The sequence below is a fragment of the Hyla sarda genome, chromosome 5 (assembly GCF_029499605.1).
Source record: "Hyla sarda isolate aHylSar1 chromosome 5, aHylSar1.hap1, whole genome shotgun sequence".
Taxonomy (NCBI): domain Eukaryota; kingdom Metazoa; phylum Chordata; class Amphibia; order Anura; family Hylidae; genus Hyla; species Hyla sarda.
In genome coordinates, this window is record NC_079193.1 from 313,644,903 (window position 1) to 313,671,347 (window position 26,445).

Below are 26,445 nucleotides of genomic sequence, written 5' to 3' on the forward strand. Positions count from 1 at the left end.
CAATCTCATTGACTGCACTGTATGGAGGGAATATTGTAGAATTAAGCATTCGGCTTTTGTTAGGGAAGAGCTCCGTATTCCACTGCTCCAGTTACTCATCTCTGCAAAATTACATTAAAGTTTCAGCCTGTACATAAATCATCAAAAAAAAGTGAGAAAGTGAGGTTTGGAAATTTAATAGAATCTAATTGCAGGGTTTTCGCGCTGCACTTTAGTAAATTGTGATCTTAGCATAAAAAAAACCAGTGGCCCGAGAGTACGAGATTTTATTATAGAGATGTCAGCGTTAGTTGGAAACATGCACATATTTTTTATTGGATATTAACACTTGTAGTGATCAATGACAGTGTGTGGAGTACATTAGAATTTGTTTTTGATCAGCAGAATGCAATTATTCACCAAACTCAAAACAGAAGGCAAACTTGTAAGAGAAAGCGGAAGAGTTATGGCTTTCTTACAGCGCAGGTAATTTTAATATAGACGAGATTGGTCCAAGTCCTGCAGTTTGGACTGATAGATCATCTCACACAACTATCATTTCAATAATCTCAATGACAGTGCGGCTCTGGATACTTGGTACACTATTATAAATTAAATTTACGGCAAATGTCATTGCCGAGAATATGGAGAGAAATCTGTCATTTGTGTTTGTGGAAGTTGAGATAGGGGGGGAGAAAAAAAAATTTAAGATTCTGTGACAAAACATAACAAAAATGATGTATATGTTGTGGCGATATTACCAGTTGTATGCAATTTCCTTTTTCCATTACAATTTCATTAATATACTGGAGTCACAACTGAGTGTGCTATACCGGCACAGCATGTTCTCAGAAGAAATAAGCACATACCTAGATGCCCAGTGATAAGACGAAATGGCAGGTTTGCTTCTTGAAGCGGAAACGGACGCTGCTTTATGTGACAAATTTGCTTCAGCTTCAAGACAGAATGTGTGGATGGCAGCCATGTTTATCCAGCGCTGTTCTTTAAGGATTCTAAAATACACTTTAGTAAGAACTGTGAGGCAAAGCACAGCAGGTAGCAATAGGAAATGCTGCAGACATGTTGCAGCTCTGATTAGAACACGGCTGAGTTAAGCACGGGGAGATGGAATATACATCAATAGAAAGGATATTTTCATCTCCTTCTGAGGACTCCACTATTCCACTGTTGTTTTTCCTCTTTTATTATACTGTAGAATAATCATTCTCTTTGATTGTTACCTCTTTACACCCAGTGTAGCAATATAGGGTGGAGGGTACGCACACAAAGATCACCTTGTCACTTTAAAATGGTACAGATTTGCATTTAAAAGATTATTTAAGGTTCAGATTTTTTGCATAGAAATGAGCTGATTTCCTCATGTTTGTGGTGATTCTTGTTTGCTTACTATTATTTATATTGGTTCAGAGCCCAGCACTTCTACTGTCTCAGTATGACTTCATGACAGCATCCCCACTTATGTGTTGCAGCCAAACATCACCTAATGAGTAATATTTGCATGTGATCACATGATTCCCATCTATTGGAATGGAGTAAAATGTTAATAAATTACATAAAAAGTTATTCCAAAATATTTCTTAGTGTGTTATAGTAGCATTCCATCTTGATGACTTTTGTGGGAGATTAGCCCAGTAGAGACAGGTAAGTAATGGCAAAACAACAGTCAGACAGTGAGAGACAGTGATAAATATGTATAGTTCAAACAGGGCTTTTCCTGTCTTTATTTTTCTTGCACTAGACAAAACAGCCTTCAAGATTCAGAAATCAACAAATACAAAATTAGTCTCGCTTGTCTAGAGCTAACTGCACATAAATATTCCTTATCTATACATATGGCTAACAGCCACCCAACAAAATAGTAGTCAACAATTAGTTACTCACATCAGGCAAAGGCCCTCTTTGAGTTGCACTTTGTTTTAAAGCCCAGTAACCAGCTGTCTTCAGCACCTGTGCTGATTTGGGCAACACTGAATACCTGAACTGGCCCAGGAAGCAGATGAAAGCCCCCACCGATAACCTGCATTTCATCCTATAAAAATCCAGGCCAGAAAACAGAACTTACCCAAGTCCTTAGTAAACAAGTCTTGTCAGGGATTTTAACTATTTCTGGATTTCCCATATGTCACCCAGCTTTCTTTGGATGAAATATGCTCTTCATAAAATCTGATAGCTACTTTCAACAGGTACCTTGGGAAAATATAGCGGTCTACACACTATGTAATTCCTATTTGTCCCGTGTCCTTTTGAATGGAGATCTACTTTGCAGCAGCTCTCTGCTCTGGTTAACCCCTTAACGACCAAGAATGTAAATGTACGTCCTGGTGCGGCGGTACTTCACACACTAGGATGTACATTTACGTCTTGTACATGACCGTGAGCATCGGAGCAATGATGGGGTTATGTGCAGCAGGTCCCGGCTGCTGATAGCAGCCAGGGACCCGTCGGTAATAGCCGACAACCACGATTGCACGGCTGTCTGCCATTAACCCCTTAAATGCCGTTATCAATACAGATCACGGCATCTGCGGCAGCATTTTATGCTGATCTGATCACACGCGGCACAGCCGCGGGAATCAGATCAGCTAACATGGCGGACGGAGGTCCCCTCACCTGCCTCCGCCGCCTTCCCGGCTTCTTCTGCTCTGGTCTGAGATTGAGCAGTCCAGCGCAGAAGATAGCCAATAACACTGATCAGTGCTAAGCCCTATGCATAGCACTGAACCCTATGGGGACATAAAAAGTACAAAAAAAAAAAGTGAAACATCCCCTCCCACAATATTTTTACCCCCAAAAAGTGTAAAAATAAATAAATAAAAAATGTATAAACATATTTGCTATTGCCGCGTGCGTGTAATGTTAATGATCCCGTACAGTGAACATAAAATAAAAAAAATTTCCAAAATTGCAGCTTTTTTGTTACATTGTATTTAAAAATAAATAAAAAAAATATTTTTATAAAAGTTTTATATACACAAATGTGCTATCAATAAAAAGTACAGATCACGGCGCAAAAAATTTGCCCTCATACCGCTGCTTATATGGAAAAATTAAAAAATGATAAGTCGTCAAAATAGAGTGATTTTAAACGTACTAATTTGGTTAAAAAGTTAGCGATTTTTTTTTAAGCACAACAATAATGGAAAAGTATGTAAACATTGGTATCATTTTAATCGTATTGACCCACAGAATAAAGAACACATAAAGAACTAATTTTTACCATATGCTGTATGGCGTGAAAATGAAACCTTCCAAAATTAGCAAAATTGCTGTTTTCTTTTTAATTTCCCCACACAAATAGTATTTTTTGGGTTGTGCCATACATTTAATGGTAAAATGAGTGATGTCATTACAAAGGACAACTGGTCACGCAAAAAACAAGCCCTCATATGGGTCTGTGGATGAAAATATAAAAGAGTTACAATTTTTTGAAGGCGAGGAGGAAAAAACTAAAATGCTAAAATAAAAATAGCCTCGCCCTTAAGGTCAAAAAGGGCTTGGTCCTTAAAGGGTACCTCTCATCAAAAAAACTTTTGATATATTATAGATTAATGTATGCAGAATAACTTTACAATTGCATGTTATTAAAAAATATGCTTCTTTCTATTTAATTTTCCACTTTGAAGAAATGACCACTAGGGGTCTCACTACCAGTCCTGGCAGCAAGCATTTCAGACTCATGCTGGAGTCCTAAACACTACGAGCTGCCAGTCTGCTTTGTTCACAAAGGAGAACACTCAGAGCTGCCAGCCTGCTTTGTTCACAGCCTGTTTGGCTGTGAACAAAGCAGGCTGTCAGCTCTGAGCGTTTAGGACTCCAGCATGAGTCAGAAATGCTTGCTGACAGGACTGATCGGGAAAAATACTATAGAAAGAAGCATATTTTTCATTAACATGCTATTGGAAAGTTATTCAACATTCATTAATCTAAAATATATCAAAAGTTTATTTGATGAGAGGTACCCTTTAAGGGTTTAATAAATGGAGGCCTCGAATGAGAGATCCTCCTCTAACACATCTGTACCTCCTGAAAGGAGCTGCAGACAGTGGTTATGAAGAAAGCACAGTCCCTTTAAGAAAGCCAGGACAAAAATGGGAGATTGACATTTGCTGGATGTTTACGTGGTTTCCCACTATGAGTCCATAGATGACTACTTGTCGGTATAGTGTCATCTAGTGGGATAAAGACTAAAGCTATAGAAAATAAGTCTATAATCTTGTAATGGCCTGTAGAGCAGGCTGCTGGGATTTAAGATTCCAACCTATTTTCATTTCTCTTACTTTATGGCCAGGTTCATATATGTTCGGCAATCTCGCATAGTTGTGCCACATCAAAAAGAAATTGGATGTAGCATTTTGTTTATCTGATGCAACCACAACAGTGGACAACTGTGCCGTATCATCCATAGGTCCAGTCTGGCTTCGTGGTTGAAACAGAATACTATTTAATAGTATCAAAAAGCTAATAGCAAATATGCTAATAACAAATAGTATTTAAGACAGACAATTTAAAAAAAAAATAACACCTAAAACAGAAGAAATGAGGTTAAAGACAACTACGGTAATATAAATTGCATACAAAAATGAAATCATAAGATAACCAAAGAGAAATAGAGCATAGACACCCCTGCTGGAAGGAGGGGCAATATAGAATTCATATAAAAGAATAATAACTAAAATAGACACAATATCATTGTCTTTTTAAAATAAAACCTCATACTGGGAATAACCAATAATGTATCCATGTAAGATAACAACATCCATAATCATACTAAGAAAGAGTTAAGCAAAAGCCTTGCGCATGAATACAGTCCACACTATTACACTGCAGCTCAAGAAACTAAGATTTTGCGCAGACAAGTCTGCACATCGGGACCTGTGCAGTAGAAGCAAAACAAAGAAGCAAAGTGTAGGCGCAGGATTAAAGGGGTTATCCAGGAAAAAAAATTGTTTTTATATATCAACTGGCTCCAGAAAGTTAAACAGATTTGTAAATTACTTCTATTAAAAAATCTTAATCCTTTCAGTACTTATGAGCTTCTGAAGTTGAGGTTGTTCTTTTCTGTCTAAGTGCTCTCTGATGACACGTGTCTCGGGAACCGCCCAGTTTAGAAGAGGTTTGCTATGGGGATTTGCTTCTAAACCGGGCGGTTCCCGAGACACGTGTCATCAGAGAGGACTTAGACAGAAAAGAACAACCTCAACTTCAGAAGCTCATAAGTACTGAAAGGATCAAGATTTTTTAATAGAAGTAATTTACAAATCTGTTTAACTTTCTGGAGCCAGTTGATATATTAAAACATTTTTTTTCCTGGATAACCCCTTTAATCCTGCGCACGTCGTCAAGTCCGGTCCTGCGCAGAGACCTGACAGCAAAAAGAAAACAAAGAGTTCGCCCATCGGGAGGTGCGCAGAAACATCATGATGCCCAGACCCAATGAAAGGCAGTCTAAGTCCTAGTAATGTGTGATTGAAGCAGGTAAGTAGCGATCTATAGTTAGACAAACCTGTCAATCTAAAAAAGTAAGAAGATGACAGGTAGTGAAGAAATGAAACAGTAGGATTAGTTGAAAGAGATTCTGAATCTAACAAGCCACGTCATCAAAGAAGGTTATAAAACCTCCAGCACGGTGTCCTGACACTCACATGCCTACTACCTCTTGACAAAGCTGCAGCATGCGGTGAAACATGTCGAGGGAGGCAGAGTCACTGTAGTCTGCAGCCACAAAGTCTTCAGGAAATATACAGAAGGATCTGAGTAACCTTCATACAAAAAGCGATGAATTAGGGATTGTGAGAGACTGAGATTAATTTAACCCATTGTGTGTAGAAATAAAGTACAAACCAATCTTAGTTTATGCGAAATAAAGGGGATTTTTTTTTTTTTGATCTATTGGTGAATATACAGTATTGAGACACCCTCCATAAACAGGTCTCAAATAGAAAGGAGTCTGGCTTTGTGTCTCATTTCAACCTTAATAACAAAACACTCTACCACACTACACTGGGTACAAAAAACCTTTATATAGTACCTCACTGTACTGTATGGAAGCACTACCAGACATTTCAGGCAGCAATTTAGGTGTTTAACCAGTAAAATGCCCATTCTGATTGGTCGGTTCTTCCAGCCATTGACACGTTTCACAGATCTGGACTGCACATAGTATTGTATGTTGTGTATGCTCTCAGATACAATGGTCCAGAATAGACCATTTTATGTTGAAAATATTGTAACCTAAGAGCATTGTAAGTTGAGGGATCACTGTATACGATATACAGTACATGCAGTGTTAGGCGGTAAGAAGGAATATCAGCACAATATTCAGTACATTCATGTAAACTCTTTACTTTCAGCTGTGGCCCTTCCTCAGGGGCGCCTGCCTACAGATAAATCTGGCTTTAGCATTTTGCTGCAAATTACGTACTAAATATGTTTGGCAAATGTTCTGGACCATTTTGGTTTCAATATTGTTTCTATTTAAATTTGACACATAAACAAAAAAGAAAAAAAGAAATAAATACATTATATGCAGTTATATAGAGTCTGGCACTTGTCCAGTGCAGGTGGCGCACCTAGAGGGTTAGCTGTCCACCTTACTGTTCATGCAGATTTGTTATATGTTTAAGCTTTCTTGTAATGTATATGTCTGGCAAATTCTTATGTGTTCCTGTATGTGTTGACTTTTTACTTGTGGAAAAAAAAATGAATAAAACAGAAACTTATATTTTCGGGAATTCACTCAATTCCATAGTAAATAGCCAGATGATGGGAGTTGTAATTTAGCAGTAGCCAGTGTACTAAACGCTGCCTCCCCACAGAGTCCTTCTGATATATCTATCATTGTCTGTTTCTATGATTGATAGTTTAATAATGTTACTAGGAACAACAAAACTGTTACACACAGGGGCTGTGAATCCAAATCTCAATAAGAGAGCTGCATTTTTCAAGTAAATTGTCTATAGGCACATTTTGGGCACACACTGTGTTTGTTGAGACATGAAGTATTGCGGTGCTTGGAGGGCACCTGCTGATCGCAGACAAGCTTCTACTAACATTTAGCAATGGCTTCTAGATAGTTTTATGACTACGGCGAGGCAGACACCGACATCACCACAAAGCGGATTCATTAATATTTTCAATTAGTGAACAATTTACGTTTCTTTCCACGCGCCTGTGGCCTGTGCTGTTAAATGTGCTTCATATATGGAGGAACATGAATGAATGAATAAATAAATAAATATAAATTGAACAAGGCTATGTTCACATGTCAGAATTTCCGCACAAGAAATCTCTGTGCGGACATTCTGCAGACTTCGTGCACCAGCATAACATGATGGCGCTAGGACCACTCGGGAATATGCCATCTCGTAAATGGCGATGCATTCCCTGCAGAGAATCGACATGTACATTTCTGAGGACACCAGAATTTGAATTTCCGTACCAAATGTTTCCAGCACGAAATTCATGGGCACAGCACAGCAGGATCCCATTGAAATCAATGGGATTATGCTGTTGCAGAACCTCCAAGCGGAATTCCGCATGGAAATTCTGGAGTGTGAACATAGTCTCAGAGCAAAGGTCCTGTCTGCTCTTGTCTTGTGCAGTCAATCCTGCACTCTAAATGACTGTGCAAAGCTGTGTTTCCCAAACAGTGTGCCTCTAGCTGTTGCAAAACTACAGCTGTTCGACATTTTGAGCATGTGTGCCACTTGCGCAAAGTGGGAGGAAACAGTTTACACCCAGCACCTTGCAGTATGCTTGCAAATTATATTTCAGAGTCCATTAAAATTGCCATAAAGTACAGGTGTACATTAAAGACAAAGATGGAAAAGAAACGATTAACACGTTTCAGGCTATAAATCCTTAATCATGATCAGATCATGATTAAGGGCTTATAGCCTGAAACTGGCTGGTCATTTCTTTCCCATTATTTCTTGTACTGTACACCTGTACTTTATGGCGTTTTTTGCTATGTATATATAAAAATGTATGTAAGTTCCCTATGGACTTCTAAACCGCTCGACCAATTTTGAAAACATTTTCAGGGAAACTATATTATAGTCTGAGGATTGTTTCTGTGAGGGGGGGGGGGTGACATCGCTGATATAAAAGAAAAAACTAATTTGTCATATAAGCTGTCCAAAAGAAAATCGGTGTTGTCCATTGCAACCAATCACAGCGCAGCTTTCATTTTACCACAGCAAAGCAAATCACAACACAGCTTTCATTTCACCTCAACAGTGCAGCACATCTTTTATTTTCCCTCAGCAGTATAAGAAATAGCAACCAATCACAGTGCAGCTTTTATTTCACCTCAGCAGTGTGAGAAATGAAAGCTGAGCTGTAATTGGTTGCTATTGGCAACAAAAATTACAGGGGAAGTCAGTGATGTCAGTCTATATAAAAATGTATGTATGTATGTTCCCTATGGGCTTCTAAACCGTTCAACCAATCTTGATAACATTTTCAGGGAAACTATTGTATAGTCTGAGGTTTGTTTCTGTGACGTTTAAGGGGGCGTGACACCAGTCATATAAGAGAACAACTACTAGGCCAATTTTGACATGGCCAGTTATATGTTGCTTGCTCGCGAGTTTGTACACCAAAAATGTATACATTTATACACCAAATAAAACCACCAAAAATATTGTGTATCAGTTAGCATTACAATAAAATAAAGAAAATGTATTTCACAGTTGACATTAAACATGTGTGTTTTTGCTTGGGCGCAGCAACGCGCTCCGGGTACCGCTAGTGGACTATATGTAAATTTGCAAGCATACTGCAGCTCCATGCAATGTTATTCATCTCTATTGCAGCTCTATTTCCCGGGTTGGGAAACACTGGTGTAGAAAACTGCAACTGAGCTAAGTAACAGTGCATGGAGCTGCGTTGTATTTCCCCGCACATTGGGTGACTGGGAGTGATTCTTCTGGAAAACATCTGCAAAGGAGCCAATGCTACAGTTTCTTCTTGGTGGGGACCAAGGCAGTCAGACCACCACCAACAAAAAAGGAAGTCATGACATATCCTTGCATTAGTCCTTTTGGTAGGTAAATTCCTTTCAAGAGAAACTTTTTTATATTGCTTTTCTTTACATAATATTCTATACATTCCCCCTGTGTAATGTTTAATAATTTATTTGTTTATTTATTTATGTATTTGTTTACTTATTTATTTACTTTTTGCAAGTTTAGATGATGCACTTATAATGGCTACTGATGTAGCAACAGCAATTGAGTCAGCAAAGTGGCCACAAGGTGTGCGCTAATGGCAAAATGTGGTGGTCACCATTGTAGAGGGAGCAGTAGATATATCCAGTTGGCTGTAAAATAATAAAAGCACACATAGTAGTTCCTGTAACCTGTCATTCGTATGTGCAGAACGAGGCATAGTACAGTGCCCCCTATCATAGTAGGAAATTCTTAAGCCAGTAAGGGGAAAAAAATATGGTGGCCAGGTGTGAGAAATTTACCAGTATTTCAGAAGCCTCTTCTCTGCCTCCTTCCCTCCCTCTTGTAGTACAGAAGAGTAAGCAGCTCACCTTGGCCATTGTTCACTGTAAGACAGGACTTCAGTATCTAAGCAAAAAAACTGATTAGTTCCAGGACCTTGAAGTATGCCTGCCAATTAAATTTTTTAGTCTGTAAAAAGCCATAAAGTACAGGTGTACAGTAGAATGGTAAAGAAATGGTCACTGCGTTTCAGGCTATAAGCTCTTAATCTGATCGTGATTAAGGGCCTATAGCCAGAAACACGTTAATCGTTTATTTTCCATCAATTCTTGTATCTACTATATGCCCGTACTTTATGTCGCATTTAATGAACTATAAATAAAATTTGTAAGCATACTTCAATGTGCCAAAAATAATCCCTCTCCTCCCCCTTGGCGCAAGTGGCGCACATGCCCAAAATGTTGCTCATGTGCAACGTATACTCTCCTGTTCTTAGTGATCCAGTCAACTCCCTTTGCAATGGTAGCAAGAACACTACAGTGGGTGAATATTACTGCAGGCCAACTTGATTACTATACCGCGGTTAAAGTAAATTATAGTTTTTTTTATAGCAGGGCTGGTATTTTGGAAAATCTATTGTTTAGCATGGTCAAAATTATTTTTTAACATAAGCATGGTCAAAACATTAGCATGGTATTACATTTTATAAAATAGATGTATATTCATATGTATGCATTTATGTGTATTTTCTGCATATTGGGGGAGATTTATCAAAACTTGTGTAGAGGGACAGTGGAGCAGTTGCCCATAGCAACCAGATTCCATTATTGGTTTTTCAGAGGCCTTATTAAAAATGGTTGTTATGGTCATTTGTACCACTGCACCCCTGCACACGGTTTTGATAAATCTCTCCCATTGGATATGTGGCTTTTGGACATCATCAATGATTTTGTTATGTTTTTATACTCTTCAAAGTTGCACCCTATAAATGGCATTCACATCTTTCCTACAGTGACCACAACAAGATGGTGGAGACTTGTAGATGGCACTTAGTGATTATTTGCTGCCGTGAAACATTAAAGGATTAATGTCACTGCTGATAAAACATCTTATTAATATTTATTTATTCATAAAATATTTGCCGGTGAGATAAAACAAGACATAAATGTTGTCTCTTTGTGTACCATAGTTGCACAGATCAGAAAAATGGAGGAAGTGGGGGAGAACTAGCAATTATATCCAGCGCTATATGTGTGCAAAGGTCGGGAAGTCTCTAGTAGAGTCAGAGAATGTGCCTGGGCCACATGTCATTTTCCACATTGTAGTTGCCCTTTCTCCCCTCGCAGTTACAGTAATAAGACAGAATACAGGAGGAATCATGCCGCAATTATTCATTTTTGTTGTCACCGATCATTCTGGGTGCCAGGTGTCATAGGAATCAAACCTCTGCAATTTTGGCTGTTGCATTGGTAATAAGCAGGGCTTTACAATACCTGCGTAAAAATAATTATAATATAAATATTATTTTTATTAATCCTGTTTTAACAGATTAATACAGCACAATGTAAACATTACAATGCAACAGATTTTCTTTTGTTCTGTTTATTTATTAATACAATTTTTGCTACTACTTCTGCCTTCTTAAAGGGGATCTGTCAGCTGTATTTGCTGCTAGAAGCTGCAGACACCATTGGATAGCTATAAGGGTATAAAAGCAAACTTTACCTTTCCTGAAGATAATGGTGGTTGCCAAACTTAGAAAACTACCTTTTTATTTTTCAGCCAAATGTCAAGGAGGTGGGGCCTAGATGCTCAAGTGACACAATTCCTAACTCCCCCTAATCTTTCAGCCCCACCTTCACTGATATACAGAGCAATATATGTCAGTCAAAGAAAGTCTAGGAGGTAAGAATACATGAAGGCTGTGGCACTTGAGTAAAATGGCTCTGCCTCCTTGACACTTGGCTGAGAAATATAAAGGCAATCATCATTTTTGGAAGCCACCATTAGCTTCAGAAAAGGCAGAATTTTATTTTGTACTCTAACAGCTATATAATGGCGTCTGCAGCAAATACAACAGCCAGCTCACCATGTTGGTAAAATTGTTTACACAAAGGGATAGATAAATCTATGAATCTACATGGCATGTACAGAGACCTTTAGAAGACATGTCATGGCCACAATACAACAATATAATGCAATGTTGCTAATCTCACCTTCCCTACTGACATACGTGTCTTGACTGATAGACATGCAGGGTTCGGCCCTGTAAATGAATCAGTTAAAAGGGTACTCCGCCTCTAGACATCTTATCTCCTATACAGAGGATAGGGAATAAGATGTCTGATCGCGGGGGTCCCACTGCTGGGAACCCCCGCGATCTCTCCTGCAGCACCCCTGTCATCTGGTGAATGGAGCGAACTTCGCTCTGTGTGGGATGACTGGCGATGTGGGGTGGAGGCTCGTGACCTTTCGGCAACACCCCCTCAATGCAAGTCTATGGGAGGGGGTGTGATTGCTGCCATGCCTCCTCCCATAGACTTGCCTTGAGGGAGCGTTGCCGAGATGTCACGAACGGGGCGTGACCGTGACGTCACAAGCCTCTGGTGCTGCACCTGGCGCTCTAAACGAACACCGGGTGTAGCAGGGAGATCGTGGGGGTCCCCAGAGGCGGGACCCCCAAGATCAGACATCTTACCCCCTATCCTTTGGATCTGCATGATGATGATGCTCTGTGCACATGGCAGAAAAGTGAGAGGCAACTCCCCGTGCAAACATTGCGTACAGTGAGGGACACTGGCAGAATCTAATAAGGAATTTCCATGCCGGAAACATCTTGCACGAAATTCCTTTTTAGATTCTGCCAGTGTCCCGCACTGTACGCAATGTCTGCACGGGGAGCTGCCTCTCACTTCACTCCTGCTGTTTCCTCTGTGTATCCAGACATTCACAGATGCACACATCTCATTCCCATATCGGTTCTGTACGTCTGAATGAAGTTTTTTCTGTAGCATGAACATGGATTTCTTCATTCACATGTACAGGAAAGTTGCAAAGAATGATGCAGTGAATCTACCTCTTGTGAACATACCCATATAATCCTAATGCCTTCCAGATATACTGGTGCACAACTGCAAACAACCAGCATGGACCTGGGAGAGAAAACAGAGTTAAATGGTGCAGAGTATCATCAATATTACCATTACTCTTCAGTGCAGACCCTCCCCCCCCTTACAAATGTCTCTTTTAAGCATCAACATATAAATAATAAACACAGAGAACTAAAATGTTGCCTTAGTTTCTTCATTACTCCAGTTCACACTTGCGAATGTGATGAATTATTTGGATTTTTTTTTTTGTAAATGCTGCGAAAGGCCATTGCATAGTTATTTTGGTAATGTGAATTTAATGGATGTTTCTTTCTGATCATTATAACAACATTAAGAGGCCATAGGCAATACCGTTTGGCAGCAGCACTCACTGTTATAAAGAGGGTGCACGTCTCCTAAATGCAGTACTGAGAAGGACCATTCTCCAGTATGCTGTTTTTATGTACTTGGGTTCTTCATTCAACAAAAGCACACCATATAACCCACAAAAAGTAGCTGCAATAGTCTATGAAAAGATCTTACCAAACTGTTTAGGGGCTTATATTGGCCTAAAATGTTTTTGCTATGGGGGCCTTTTTATATCCAGTAAACATGCCAAAACCTTAGGACACATGGATTTATTCAGACTTTGCAATTGAGAATTCTTTCCTTCCTGTTCATCCAGGATAAAGACCTGTTGAAGGCATTAAAGGGGTTCTCCACCATAAGGTGATTTTAGTATGTACCTGGCAGACAGTAATGGACATGCTTAGGAAGGATCTGCGCTTGTCTTGGGGCTAAATGTTGTCAGATTACCATAACACTGTGGCTAGCTTTTTGGGAACTGGTATTTCCTGTTGGATTTTTCTTCTTTTGACTACAAATCTCATAATTCCATTTTCCTCCCTCCCACACATCAGCCACCCCACCCATTGAAACATAAATGAGCTGCATCCATTCAAAAGACCTGTGTTTTTCAATCAGAATTCCTACAGCTGTTGCATTAGTTGCAGATTGATCCCTCTCCCACCAGGCGATCGCTCCACCCATTGAAGCAGACAGGCTCCCTGTCATCAGCTGACTAGTGAGTCAGGTCTCGGCCGCATTGCAACCTGTGAAAAATCTGAAACAACAGTAATTTTGTATGCTGTTAAAAATAAATATTGGAGTGAAAATCACAGAAGAATTGTGAGAAAACTGTCACACACAGGTACAGACACTATATTCTGAACTACATTAACTTCACAGCCCCTGTAGCATAAAGAAAAAAAAATTCCTGGAATACCCCTTCAAAGAGGTATTGTGGCAATTTGGTTCTTTAACCCCTTAAGGACACATGACGTACTGGAACATCATGTGTCCACTCCCGATCTATAATCTATATCATAGCGGGTCGGGCCCGGCCGGGACCCGTGGCTAATAGTGTGCGTTCAAAGTTGAACGCCGCGTCTAAAGTGAAAGTGAAAGTATGCCGGTTAGCTCAGTGGGCTGTTCGGGATAGCCACGGCGAAATCGCGGCATCCCGAACAGCTTACAGGACAGCAGGAGGGTCTCTGCCTGCCTCCTCACTGTCCGATCGCTGAATAACTGCTCAGTGCCTGAGATCCAGGCATGAGCAGTCAAGCGGCGGAATCATCGATCACTGGTTTCTTATGAGAACCCAGTGATCAATGTAATAGATCAGTGTGTGCAGTGTTATAGGTCCCTATGGGAGCTATAACACTGCCAAAAAAAGTGGGAAAAAAAGTGAATAAAGATTATTTAACCCTTCCCTGTTAAGTTTGAATCACCCCCCTTTTCCCGTAAAAAAAAAAAAAAACACAGTGTAAATAAAAATAAACATATATGGTATCGCCACGTGCGGAAATGTCCGAATTATAAAAATATATCATTAATTAAACCGCCCGGTCAATGGCGTACACGCCAAAAAATTCCAAAGTCCAAAATAGTGCATTTTTGGTCACTTTATATATCATGAAAAAATGAATAAGTCCTATCAATGCAAAAATGGTACCGCTAAAAACTTCAGATCACGGCGCAAAAAATGAGCCCTCATACCGCCCCATATACGGAAAAATAAAAAAGTTCTAGGGGTCAGAAGATGACAATTTTAAACGTATTAATTTTCCTGCATGTAGTTATGATTTTTTCCAGAAGTACGACAAAATCAAACTTATATAAGTAGGATATAATTTTAATCGTATGGACCTACAGAATAAAGATAAGGTGTCATTTTTACCGAAAAATGTACTACGTAGAAATGGAAGTCCCCAAAATTTACAAAACAGCGTTTTGTTTTTTTCAATTTTGTCTCACAATGATTTTTTTTCCTGTTTCACCATAGATTTTTGGGCAAAATGACTGACGTCATTACAAAGTAGAATTGGTGTCGCAAAAAACAAGCCATCATATGGATTTTTAGGTTCAAAATTGAAAGAGTTATGATTTTTTAAAGGCAAGGAGGAAAAAACGAAAATGCAAAAACGGAAAAACCCTCGTCCTTAAGGGGTTAAATGTAAGACAGCAAAGTTAGTCTAGTTAATAATATACTTCACTTAGCTATGTTTGGTGGCTGGTATTGCATTTTTTTTGTCTTTCTTTTCCCCTGAAGTTCATTTTCTGTAGTCTACAAAATGAGTGTTGTCTCTGACCTTTCCCAGCTTGCTTTGCGGCCCGACACAATATATCTCGTCAGGTGCTTGGCTGCTTTGTCTGTTTTGTGTGAAGCCATCCCCTTACAATGTTTCCAGTGCACATGTGCGTGCATTCATCATCATGCAGATCCACAGCTTGTGTGTCAGGTTGTGCTGTGCTGCAATAGGTGGGGTGATGATCTGTGGCAGGGAGATAAGTCACCTCCCACCTTGAAGCAAAGGATCCTGGAGATTGTAGTCTGCTGGAGACCATAGAAACATGAAGTAGCCAGTTCCCCACAACAAGCCTGCAGTGTGATGAGGGACACAGGACATGGTAATTTACCACCAACACAAACACAGATCCTTGGTATGCATGTGAATTACTGTACGACACTTACAGGGTTATTTCGGGGAAACTAAACCCATAACCCATCCTTTCCCTCTCATTTGGTTGAAACTTACATGCATGAAGTGAGGAAATGGCATCATCCAGCCATCCACGCTGTCCAAATTCTTCTCTGAAATCAGCCTCTACCCTCCTTAGAGATACAGACCATGTAGTTTCTGCCCTGCACTGATAAGTCATGCTCTCTTTAATGCCGAGAACTGAAAGGTGTTTGTAGCCTCAGCCATTCAGACACTGACTCTTTCTCTCTCTCTCTGCTGCTTAGAGCAGAGCTGTAATGATTGCTGGGAGATGTAGGCAAGGGGGAGGGAAAGATGGCAAAGAATATCAAACAGCCAGAGAAGACAACAGGGACCACAGGAGCCATGCATATCAGACAGGATGGTGTTTTCTCAAGAGTACCCCTTTAATTAGTAAAATCACCTTATGTTGGATAACCCTTTTAAACTAAATATATGTTATGAGCTTCCATGCACTGCCTATGTTTTAGGTTAAACAACGAACAAAACCAATAATGGAGAGAATAAATGTTGCAAAGCTACAGTCGTAGCTTTATAACAGCTGAAAGTCCTCGGTTTGGAGCCCACTGGCGTAGACAGTATTTTCAAACTCCAGTCCTCAAGTACACCCACAAGATATGTGCATTAGTTAAGGGCCAATATTACATTTTATATACCTTGTATGCTTCCTTATTTTAAATATATTTTGTACCTCCTAATCTGTTTTTTACTTTAAATTCCAATGATACAATATACTTCAAATTGTATAAATAATATAGTTGAAATTGTATCATTAGAATTTAAATACTAGATTTAGATGTGATCATGTTCCATTTAGATGTCTATTGATGGTTCCTTAAGTCTTATACAGGTTAAACTGCTGTAGATATGTGTTGTAGCAGATACAGTGAGTAGTGGTCACGTTGTGTCGGGCAGCCACACGATCCATCTTCCAGCCGTTGTTGCCCTATTTGCATACCAGTAATTGATTTGATTGGCATCTATTGAGACCCGCTTTTATAGTGCCACTTACGGGAATGACCAAAGAGATTTCCTGATTTTCCGCAGAGTAGACATAGAGAAGTTCAGGCTGACATTAGATTTCAGAGCCGGCTTTTGTTTCACTGGAAAAAGAAACAGCTCCATGTAATACGTCAATATATATTTCTGAACAAAGAGATTTTTAAAACGTGTGCTGTAGAACAAGCCATTGTCATATACCATTTCCTGTAGCCGAAAAAAATCTGCTCATACTATTGATTACTGCCAGTCATAGCGAAAAAAATGCATTCAAAAGGGATCGGCTCTTAGAAACCCGTAATTACATCTCCAGCAAGGAGTTATTTACCATTGCATCTCCACAAGCATGATGCAGCTAATATTCCACTCTTCAAACAGCAAATTGCAGGAGATTTTTTTATTCTGCTTCTTTTGAACATGTAAGCTGTTCACCAATCCGCTGGATTTCATCTCAGGTTCTTTTAGGAAGAAATTATTTACAGCCTTATATTTTTCTCAGTGAACAATATTTGTATTGTAAGGAAAGTTTATTCGTAAAGATAAAGAGGTGAAAACGTGATTTCTTGGGCTCCGCTTGTGTAGTTACAGGCGAAACTCGAAAAATGAGAACATCGTGCAAAGTTCATTTATTTCAGTGATGCAACTTAAAAGGTGAAACTAATATATGAGAGAGACTCATTACATGCAAAGCAAGATAGTTCAAGCTGTGATTTTTCATAATTGTGATGATTATGGTTACAGCTCATGAAAACCCCAAAGCCGCCCCCAATTATTATGATTTGGGGAGCCATGTCATCTGCTGATCTGCTGATCTTCTGATCTTCATTAAGTCCAAAGTCAACGCATCCGTCTACCAGGAGATTTTGGAGCACTTCCTGCTTCCTTTCCTTTTAAGTTGCATTACTGAAATACAATGGGCTTTTGTACGATATAAAAAAAATTTGAGTTTCTCCTGTACATACTAATGTGACACACAAAATATTCATGTATGTTAAGTTCATATTAAAGGGGTTATCCACCATAAGGTGATTTTAGTAGGTACCTGGCAGGAATAATGGACGTGCTTAGGAAGGATCTGCGCTTGTCTTGGGGCTAAATGGCTATGTTGTGAGATTACCATAACACTGTGGGTAGCCTTTTGTGAACTTGTATTTCCTGTTTGACTTTTGTTTTTTTGACTACAAATCCCACAATTCCATTTTCCTCCCTCTCACACATCAGCCACCCCACCCATTGAAACAAAAGACCTGTGGTTTTCAATCAGGGTGCCTACAGCTGTTGCATTAGTTGCAGATTGATCCCTCCACCCATTGAAGCAGACAGGCTCCCATTTTATCAGCTGACCAGTGAGTCAGTCTCGGCCACATTGCAAGCTGGGAAAAATTCGAGACAACAGTCATTTTGTATGCTGGTAAATAAATAGTGGGGTGAAAATCACAGAAGAATTGTGAGAAAACCGTCACACACAGGTAAAGACACTATATTATGAACTACACTAACTTCACAGCCCCTGTAGAATAGTCAAATAAAAAAAATTCCTGGAATACCCCTTTGAGAGTAAGTATATACATTAAACATACACTGTCCACTCTGAAAATCTGTCCCTGGCATCACCTCTTTGTACTCCAGGCAACAAAATGTGTCCGCTATAACACTGTTTCCCAACCAGGGTGCCTTCAGCTGTTTCAAAACTACAACTCCCAGCATGCCTGGACAGCCGAAGGCTGTCTAGGCATGCTGGGAGTTGTAGTTTTGAAACAGCTGGAGGCACCCTGGTTGGGCTACAGTTCCCTATACGCATGATAAGAGATACATTTTTAATCGCGAGGAGTCAGACCACTGGGAGAGGATGGTGAGCTGACCAGTTGTGTGGACTGCTTTTGGGTTAGGGCTGTAAAGTCCTAATCATGGAGGAAGCTCACATGCCTTGGTGCCAGCTGTCGCCACTTAGTTTTTGTTCTAGAAAGTTTCACCACGTCCAAGTTATAGTTTCGCCAAGTGTGTGTAACCATCAAGGTTTGTACCCACTGTGTGCATTGACCATTTTACTGCACCATTACTTTGTAAAGAGAACGTAAAGAACTTCTCTTTATCCGCCAGTATTTGTGTCTTTGTTTAACCCCTTAACGACCACAGACGTAAATGTACGTCCGGGTTTGGCGGTACTTCGTGCACCAGAACGTACATTTACGTCCTGTGTATGACCGCGAGCATCGGAGCAGTGCTTCCGTAATACACGGCAGGTTCCGGCTGCTATCCGACCGCCGGTAATGGCCGACATCCGCGATCGCGCGGATGTCCGCCATTAACCCCTCAGATGCCGTGATCAGTACAGATCACAGCATCTGCGGCAATGCGCATGATAAAATAGATGATCGGATCTTCCGCAGCGCTGCCTCTGTGATCCAATCATCTGTAATGGCGGACGGAGGTCCCCTCACCTGCCTCCGTCCGTCTCCCGCCGTCTCCTGCTCTGGTCTGAGATCGAGCAAACCAGAGCAGGAGATAGCGGATAATACTGATCAGTGCTATGTCCTATACATAGCACTGAGCAGTATTAGCAATCAAATGATTGCTATAGATAGTCCCCTACGGGGACATAAAAAGTGTAAAAAAAAAATTTGAAAAAAAAAAAAAGGGAAAAATCCCCTCCCCCAATAAAAATGAAAATTGTCAGTTTTTCCCATTTTACCTCCAAAAAGCGTATTTTTTTTAATAAACATATTTGGTATAGCTGCGTGCGTAAATGTCCGAACTATCAAAATTTTATGTTAATGATCCCGTACGGTGAACGGCGTAAACGTAAAAAATAAAAGAAAAATCCAAAAATGCAGCTTTTGTGTCCCATTTTATTCCCCAATTTTTTAAATAAAAAATTATATAAAAGTTGTATGTATGAAAATGTGGTATCGATAAAAAGTACAGATGACCGCACAAAACATGAGCCCTCATACAGCCCTATATGCGTAAAAATGAAAAAGTCATAGGTGGTCAAAATAGGGCGATTTTAGAATACTGATTTTGAAAAAAAAGTTTTTGATTTTTTTTAAGCGATACAAAAATATAAAAGTATCTAGCCATGGGTATCATTTTAATCGTATTGACCCATAGAATAAAGAACACACATCATTTTTACTGTAAACTGTACAGTGTGAAAACAGAAAAAGGACAAAGAAATGGGGCGCTCTCTCTTATGTTGTCGTCAGAATGGAAAACGGGGGACCTGCCACCTCACCTAATGTGCTGTACCAACCTGCTGAGGGCATGCAACAGTGCAAGCCCAACACTGTTGGCAGGTGTGGGTGGAGATCAGTGGATGCAGTGTGCAGCCCTATCTCCCCTATCCGTGTCCCTTAGGGTACGGAATAATGGAGGAAGAATAGGTAGATAAAAGTGGGGAATTTGTAGAGCGCTCCTGCTGTCAAAGGACGGACTCAAGACACCGCGATTGCACAGGACAATTTATTGAAATATTTTCAGACAACGCGTTTCAGCACTCACATGCGCCTTCATCAGGTCCACAAACAGATAAGTTAGCTGCATCCTGAGGTGCCGACTGTGCTTGAGTGGCTAAGATAGACTATGGGCAACTCAGCAACTTTTACTCTGGACAGGTTTTGATAAATCTCCCCCATGACTTTCCAAGCTGGCAGACAACGTAGGCATTCGCAGGGCAATGAATGATGTTTACAGGAACTGAATAACCTCTTCAGTACTGAGCAAAGTCCCTGGAATTCCAGACCCAAAGATTATCCACTTTTTAGCATCTCAAGCCTTTAGTTAATTCCATGGAAGTCGTTAATTTTCAGTACAAGTAGAAGAGATCATAATGGGATGCATTGATAGTACGTTAAAAAGGCTCATATGGAGAAGTCTGCAGCATCCATCACAGCCCTTCAAACCTAATGCATATTTAGGGTACGTTCACATATACAGGATCCTGTGCAGATTTGATGCGCAGGATTTGTTACTGCCGATTAGAAGCTGTGCTTCATTTCGTTTACATTAAAATCTGCAGCAGAAAATCCTGTGCATCAAATCCTGCACATCAAATCTGCCTACATGTGAACGTACCCTTAGTCAAAAATATGTTTCCCCTTGTTCATACTATTACAAACAAGGATGTGTTAAGTACTACACATCCTGCCATTAGCGTTACCCTTGAATCTTTCGTATAGTTATGCTGCTACGGCGTCTCTCTTGACAGACTCCACAGGCAAGTTACAAGGAACTTTGAAGCAGTGTCTCTATCACAAGGACAGGCTGTCAGATCTGCATGACTGTATGTCATCTGCCTTTCTGACTGCTCTTTGATACCATGTAATGATTGTAGATGAACCTATTTGTGAATGATAAACATAATATTTTATTTGATGATGCAGATCCTAGTTACTAGTTTTCTGGAAAACTCAACTTTTCCTATAAAGTCTGTTTATGTGTTTGTTAAGCTAGCCCAATATGAGAAAGACAATATTTTTTATTGATATACAAAAAAAGTAAGGCAAAACTACAAAGATGGCACTTTTGTTGAAAGTGTAACACGTAAAAGCAGAGACACATTTAGTTAAAGGAAATGGGGATAAGAGTTTGATGGGGGTGGGGGGTCCGAACGCTGGGACCCTCGTGATCTCCTGCACGAGGCCACAGCTCTGCTGCGGCCAACACGCCTCCTCCATGTAGTTCTATGGGAGAGATGGGGATGCAGCTTTCGTGCCTCCCTGCTTCTTCCATAGAGCTGTATGTGGAGGGGGCGTACCGTCGACCTCACTATGTGCATTAGCATTAGCTCTCATGGAACGGCAATGCCGGGGTCCATTTGGGAGATCGCAGGGGGTCCCAGCTGTCAGACCCCCCGTGATCAAATACTAATCCACTATCCTGTGGATGTCTTTTAAGCTCTGTTTGCACAAGTCTTGGGTCTTCAACTCATAACAGAAGCCATGATACCTTTCTTGCTATCATGAGTGGCAGAAACTCCTATGAAGGCTTGAATAAGGCTGAACTGTATTAGTAGACATAGACCATGGACAAGAATGGTGTTGTTAATGGAAAACATGGAACACTGTTATAATTGTGGACAACTCCCTTAAATGGGATAAGTGTCCCATGATCTTCAGAACAGGGCCCCGGGTCTCTCTATTTTCTATAAAGTACAATGCTCTGCTACCTTTAGAAGCTTCCAAAGTGCGCTCTGGAGATCACAGGGGGTCCACAAGATTACGTCAGCATCCCTCCTGGCAGTTGTCACACACCTTCTTCCCCCCATTGATCACCATCCTTATTTCTCTGTATTGCCTAAGTATTTAGATTGCTGCTAAAGAGATCAAAGACCAGGAGAGCAGGGATATAGTAGGTTAATCTACACATTGGTCAGAGTTCTAAAACTCCCCTAACTCCACTGTCTGTCTCTGCTATGTGCTTTGGGCAGATTCTCCATTTTGTTGTAGAGAAGCTACTTTACACTGTTCTTCTCTGCTTTCTGCTTGTAAGTGATAACTGGGATAAACCTACCAATTACAAGCAGGAGGCCGGCGAGAGAAGTGTCTAACAGCAACATGCATGAATACACTGCAGATTCTGCAGTGTGTTTTGGAGAGTTTTATCATTAAAATGACAGCAATTCTATGTAAATGATCTATGAAACACCTACTGCACTGGACCAGTAGGAAATGTAGGCTGCTCGGCTGCAAATGAGACTGCATTAAAGTGTCCTTGTCATTTAAAAAAAAAACTTTCCACATGTCAAAAGTTTTGATCGGTTTGGGTCTCATTGCTGAGACCCCCACCAATAAGGAGAAAGCCGGGAGATGCACACGCATCATTTCTTGGCTTGCCACGATCTCTTTCACGTGGCCCCATAGACATATAATGAAGTCAAAGCATGTAGATCACTGAGAGCCGTGAAGTGTGTTACCACATGTATTTCTCCACTCATTCTGATTGGTGAGGGTGTCAGCACCAGAGACTTCAACCGGTTGATATTGATCATCTTTTGATATTTCACTTTAGAGTACAATGTCCGTGAAGAAGATGTCAGGTAATAGTGTATACTGATGGATATAGGAAAAAAATGGAGAATAAAAAGAACTTATTCCAATATACTTTGTCTCCCAATTTATACTAGGTTGGAGCATGCAGCCATTTTGGAGAAGAATCTAGCAGCCACTGAAGACATGCAAGGTCGATTAAAAAATAATATAACATCAATTCATTTTTTAAACCAGAAGGTAAGTTGCATAATCTTCCTGTAAAAAAAAAAAAAAAAAAAAAAAAGCAAATCATGTGTTAAATATCTGAATCACAAGGGTAAAGCAGCACTGTTATTAAAGCATTTACCAGGTGGGTGCTCCAAGGGTAGCTCCAGGCCCGCTATGAGTGATCAATAAAAAGAAGTAAGCAGCACAACAGAAAGAAAAGCAAACCTAACTGTGTCTTTATTACTTCAATCTGTACAGGCAGCAACGTTTCGAACCCTTCTATAGGGTCAGGGTCTTTATCAAGTTTGATGAGGTTTTTATAGAAGGGTTGAAATGTCGCGGTCTTTACAAATTGGAGTAATAAAGACACAGTAAGGTTTGCCTTTGTTTTGGGAGTGCTACTTACTTCTTGATATGATACTAAATGTGTTATATCAGCAAGAGTGAAAAAGTCTGAAGAAGAGGAAAGAATTCTTAGAGATTACAAGTCATGCTCAACATAGTGCATGATTTGAAATATACAGGGTGGGCCATTTATATGGATACACCTTAATAAAATGGCAATGGTTGGTGATATTAACTTACCTTTCATTAGTACAGGACCATATATACGAGCTGGCCGGATAATGCTGATCTCTTCACTTCAATCAATACACTTCACATCTCTGCTCATTCTATGCTTAGGAATCCAGTGACTGGTCCTAATTATTGACATCTATCGATCTACAGGGTGGGCCATTTATATGGATACACCTTAATAAAATGGGGACGGTTGGTGATATTAACTTCCTGTTTGTGGCACATTAGTGTATGTGAGGGGGGAAACTTTTCAAGATGGGTGGTGACCATGGTGGCCATTTTGAAGTCGGCCATTTTGAATCCAACTTTTGTTTTTTCAATAGGAAGAGGGTCATGTGACACATCAAACTTATTGGGAATTTCACAAGAAAAACCATGATGTGCTTGGTTTTAATGTAACTTTATTCTTTCATGAGTTATTTACAAGTTTCACTTATAAAATTTGTTCAATGTGCTGCCCATTGTGTTGGATTGTCAATGCAACCCTCTTCTCCCACTCTTCACACACTGAGATCAACACTGCAGGAGAAATGCTAGCACAGGCTTCCAGTATCCATAGTTTCAGGTGCTACAGAATGGGCAAAACAAAAATTGGAACAGGACCCTCAGTTTACGCAGAAGATTTTGTTCAGTGATGAGGCAAACTTTTATGTGAATGGTGAAGTTAACAAACAAAACCCCCGCTATTGGTCTGACACTAACCCACATTGGATAGATCCCTCCAAGACTGTTGGAACGCAAAAATTGATGGTATGGTGTGGTATATGGGGTACAAAGATAGTGGGGCCATTCTTCATCAATGGAAACCTCAAGGCCACTGGATATGCGAAATTGCTACATGATGATGTGTTTCCCTGTTTTTGCACTGAAGCTGGCACGTTCCCTGAGTTTTCCAGCAAGATGGTGCACCACCACATTATGGGTGTCAGGTCCGAGCATTCCTAGATGAGCAGTTTCCTGGAAAGGGGTTTGGTCGTCGTGGGCCAGTTGAATGGCCCCCAAGGTCTCCCTATCTGACCCCCTTAGACTTTTATATTTGAGGTAATCTGTAGGCAATTGTCTATGCTGTGAAGATACGAGATGTGCAGCACCTGAAACTACGGATACTGGAGGCCTGTGCTAGCATTTCTCCTGCGGTGTATATAGTAGTATATAGCAGTGTATACGGATACTGGAAGCCTGTGCTAGCATTTCTCCTGCGGTGTTGCTATCAGTGTGTGAAGAGTGGGAGAAGAGGGTTGCATTGACAATCCAACACAATGGGCAGCACATTGAGAACATTTTATAAGTGGTCAGAAACTTGTAAATAACTCATGAAAGAATAAAGTTACATTAAAACCAAGCACATAATGTTTTTTCTTGTGAAATTCCCAATACGTTTGATGTGTCACATGACCCTCTTTCTCTTGAAAAAACAAAAGTTGGATTCAAAATGTCCGACTTCAAAATGTCTGCCATGGTCACCACCCATCTTGAAAAGTTTCCCCCCTCACATATACTAATGTGCCACAAACAGGAAGTTAATATCACCAACCGTCCCCATTTTATTAAGGTGTATCCATATAAATGGCCCACCCTGTAGATCATTAGATGTCAATGATTAGGACCAGTCACTGGATTCCTAAGCATAGAATGAGCAGAGATGTGAAGTGTATTGATTGAAGTGAAGAGATCAGCATTATTCGGCCAGCTCGTATATGGTCCTGTACTAATGAAAGGTACGTTTCTTTCTTTTTATGGAGACTCTAGTATGGAATCCTTCCTTTTTTTTTTTTCTTTAATTCCTTATTTATATTTGCACACACCATTACAGTCCAACAAGGCATTGTCAAGCAAAACAGAAAACAACAATACCAAACACTTACATCTCAATTCAATTCAGCAAAGCCTATCCTGCTCTCTTGCCTTGTAACCATTTTTAGAATTTTAAGTAACGTTCTATTTGCCATATCTTTTATTTTCCCTATTAACCCTTCTCCCACTCTCCCCCACTATAAAAATTAAACAAACAATAATGATAATAAAAAAATCCTTCCTTTTAGATGAGAGAGGATTTGCATGTTTTTTCTCCAATAGAGAGCATTGCCTGAAAAACGAGTCTCCATACATTTTAACCGATCTCGTCATTCTCCCTTCACCCCAACATCAGCCTGTGTTCAACACATCCCTCTAGCCAACCTGTACTGATGATAGGCAGGCATATCAAGGAATAAGAGGTCCGGATATCAAGGAATAAGAGGATTTTCACCCCTCTCCTTCCCCCTCTCCCCTTTTGTGTTGTGTCTCTCAATAAAGCTTGGGGCCTGTGATCTCCTTCCCTACCCCCTTCTTTATTGTTTTGAATTTGTTTTATAATGTGAGCAGGAATGTTAATGTAGCATGTGGTATGTAGCTATGTATGCTAGTGTATTCATTTACTGTGTGCTGCTTCCTCACCTGAACTGTTGCAGCACATTATATATTTGTTTGTGACAAGTGATTGCTAATAAGTTTATCTATATATTTAAAACTCAACGTGTGTGTGTGTGTATGTTCCACAATAACTTCCAAACAGCTAAAGATATTAACATGAAACTAGGCACAAATGTTACTTTTAGGTCACCAACAAACATAGGCTAGGTGATTTAACCCTTACTCACCCCCATTTGCCAGAGGCGGGGTTTATGTTTAAAGTCCCATACAAGTCAATGGGAAATATATGTTACTGCATCACTTATGTTCTCACATAACTTCCATACGGCTGGAGATATTTCAATACCTTTCAATACACATATTACAGGTCGGGATATGAGGACCGAATGGGAGATCAAGATAGGAGGATGGGATGGTCAGGATAGGAGGTCGAGTTAGGAGGTCGGGATATGAGGACGGGATATGAGGTGGAGATAGGAGGACGGGATAGAAGGACGGGATAAGAGGTCGGGATAGGAGTTTGGGATAGGAGGTCGAGATAGGAGGTCGGGATAGGAGGTCGGGATAAGAGGTGGAGATAGGAGGACGGGATAGGGGGTTGAGATAGGAGGACACGGATTGGAGGTCGGGATAGGAGGTCGAATTAGGAGGTCGG

The 26,445-nt window shown here is 40.2% G+C and overlaps 1 protein-coding gene across 7 annotated transcripts in view; it reads left to right on the forward strand.

Moving 5' to 3' along the window:
- Positions 1 to 26,445, forward strand: part of LOC130274181 (cingulin-like) — a 419,288-nt gene that overhangs the window by 384,934 nt on the left and 7,909 nt on the right. For 6 of the 7 annotated variants that reach the window (XM_056522196.1, XM_056522193.1, XM_056522192.1 and 3 more), the window contains one exon: positions 22,727 to 22,829. In XM_056522196.1, the coding sequence (XP_056378171.1) occupies positions 22,727 to 22,829 (103 nt within the window). Of the gene's footprint in view, positions 1 to 22,726; positions 22,830 to 25,420; positions 25,722 to 26,445 lie in introns of those variants that run through there. The other variant, XM_056522197.1, reaches the window with a different exon arrangement.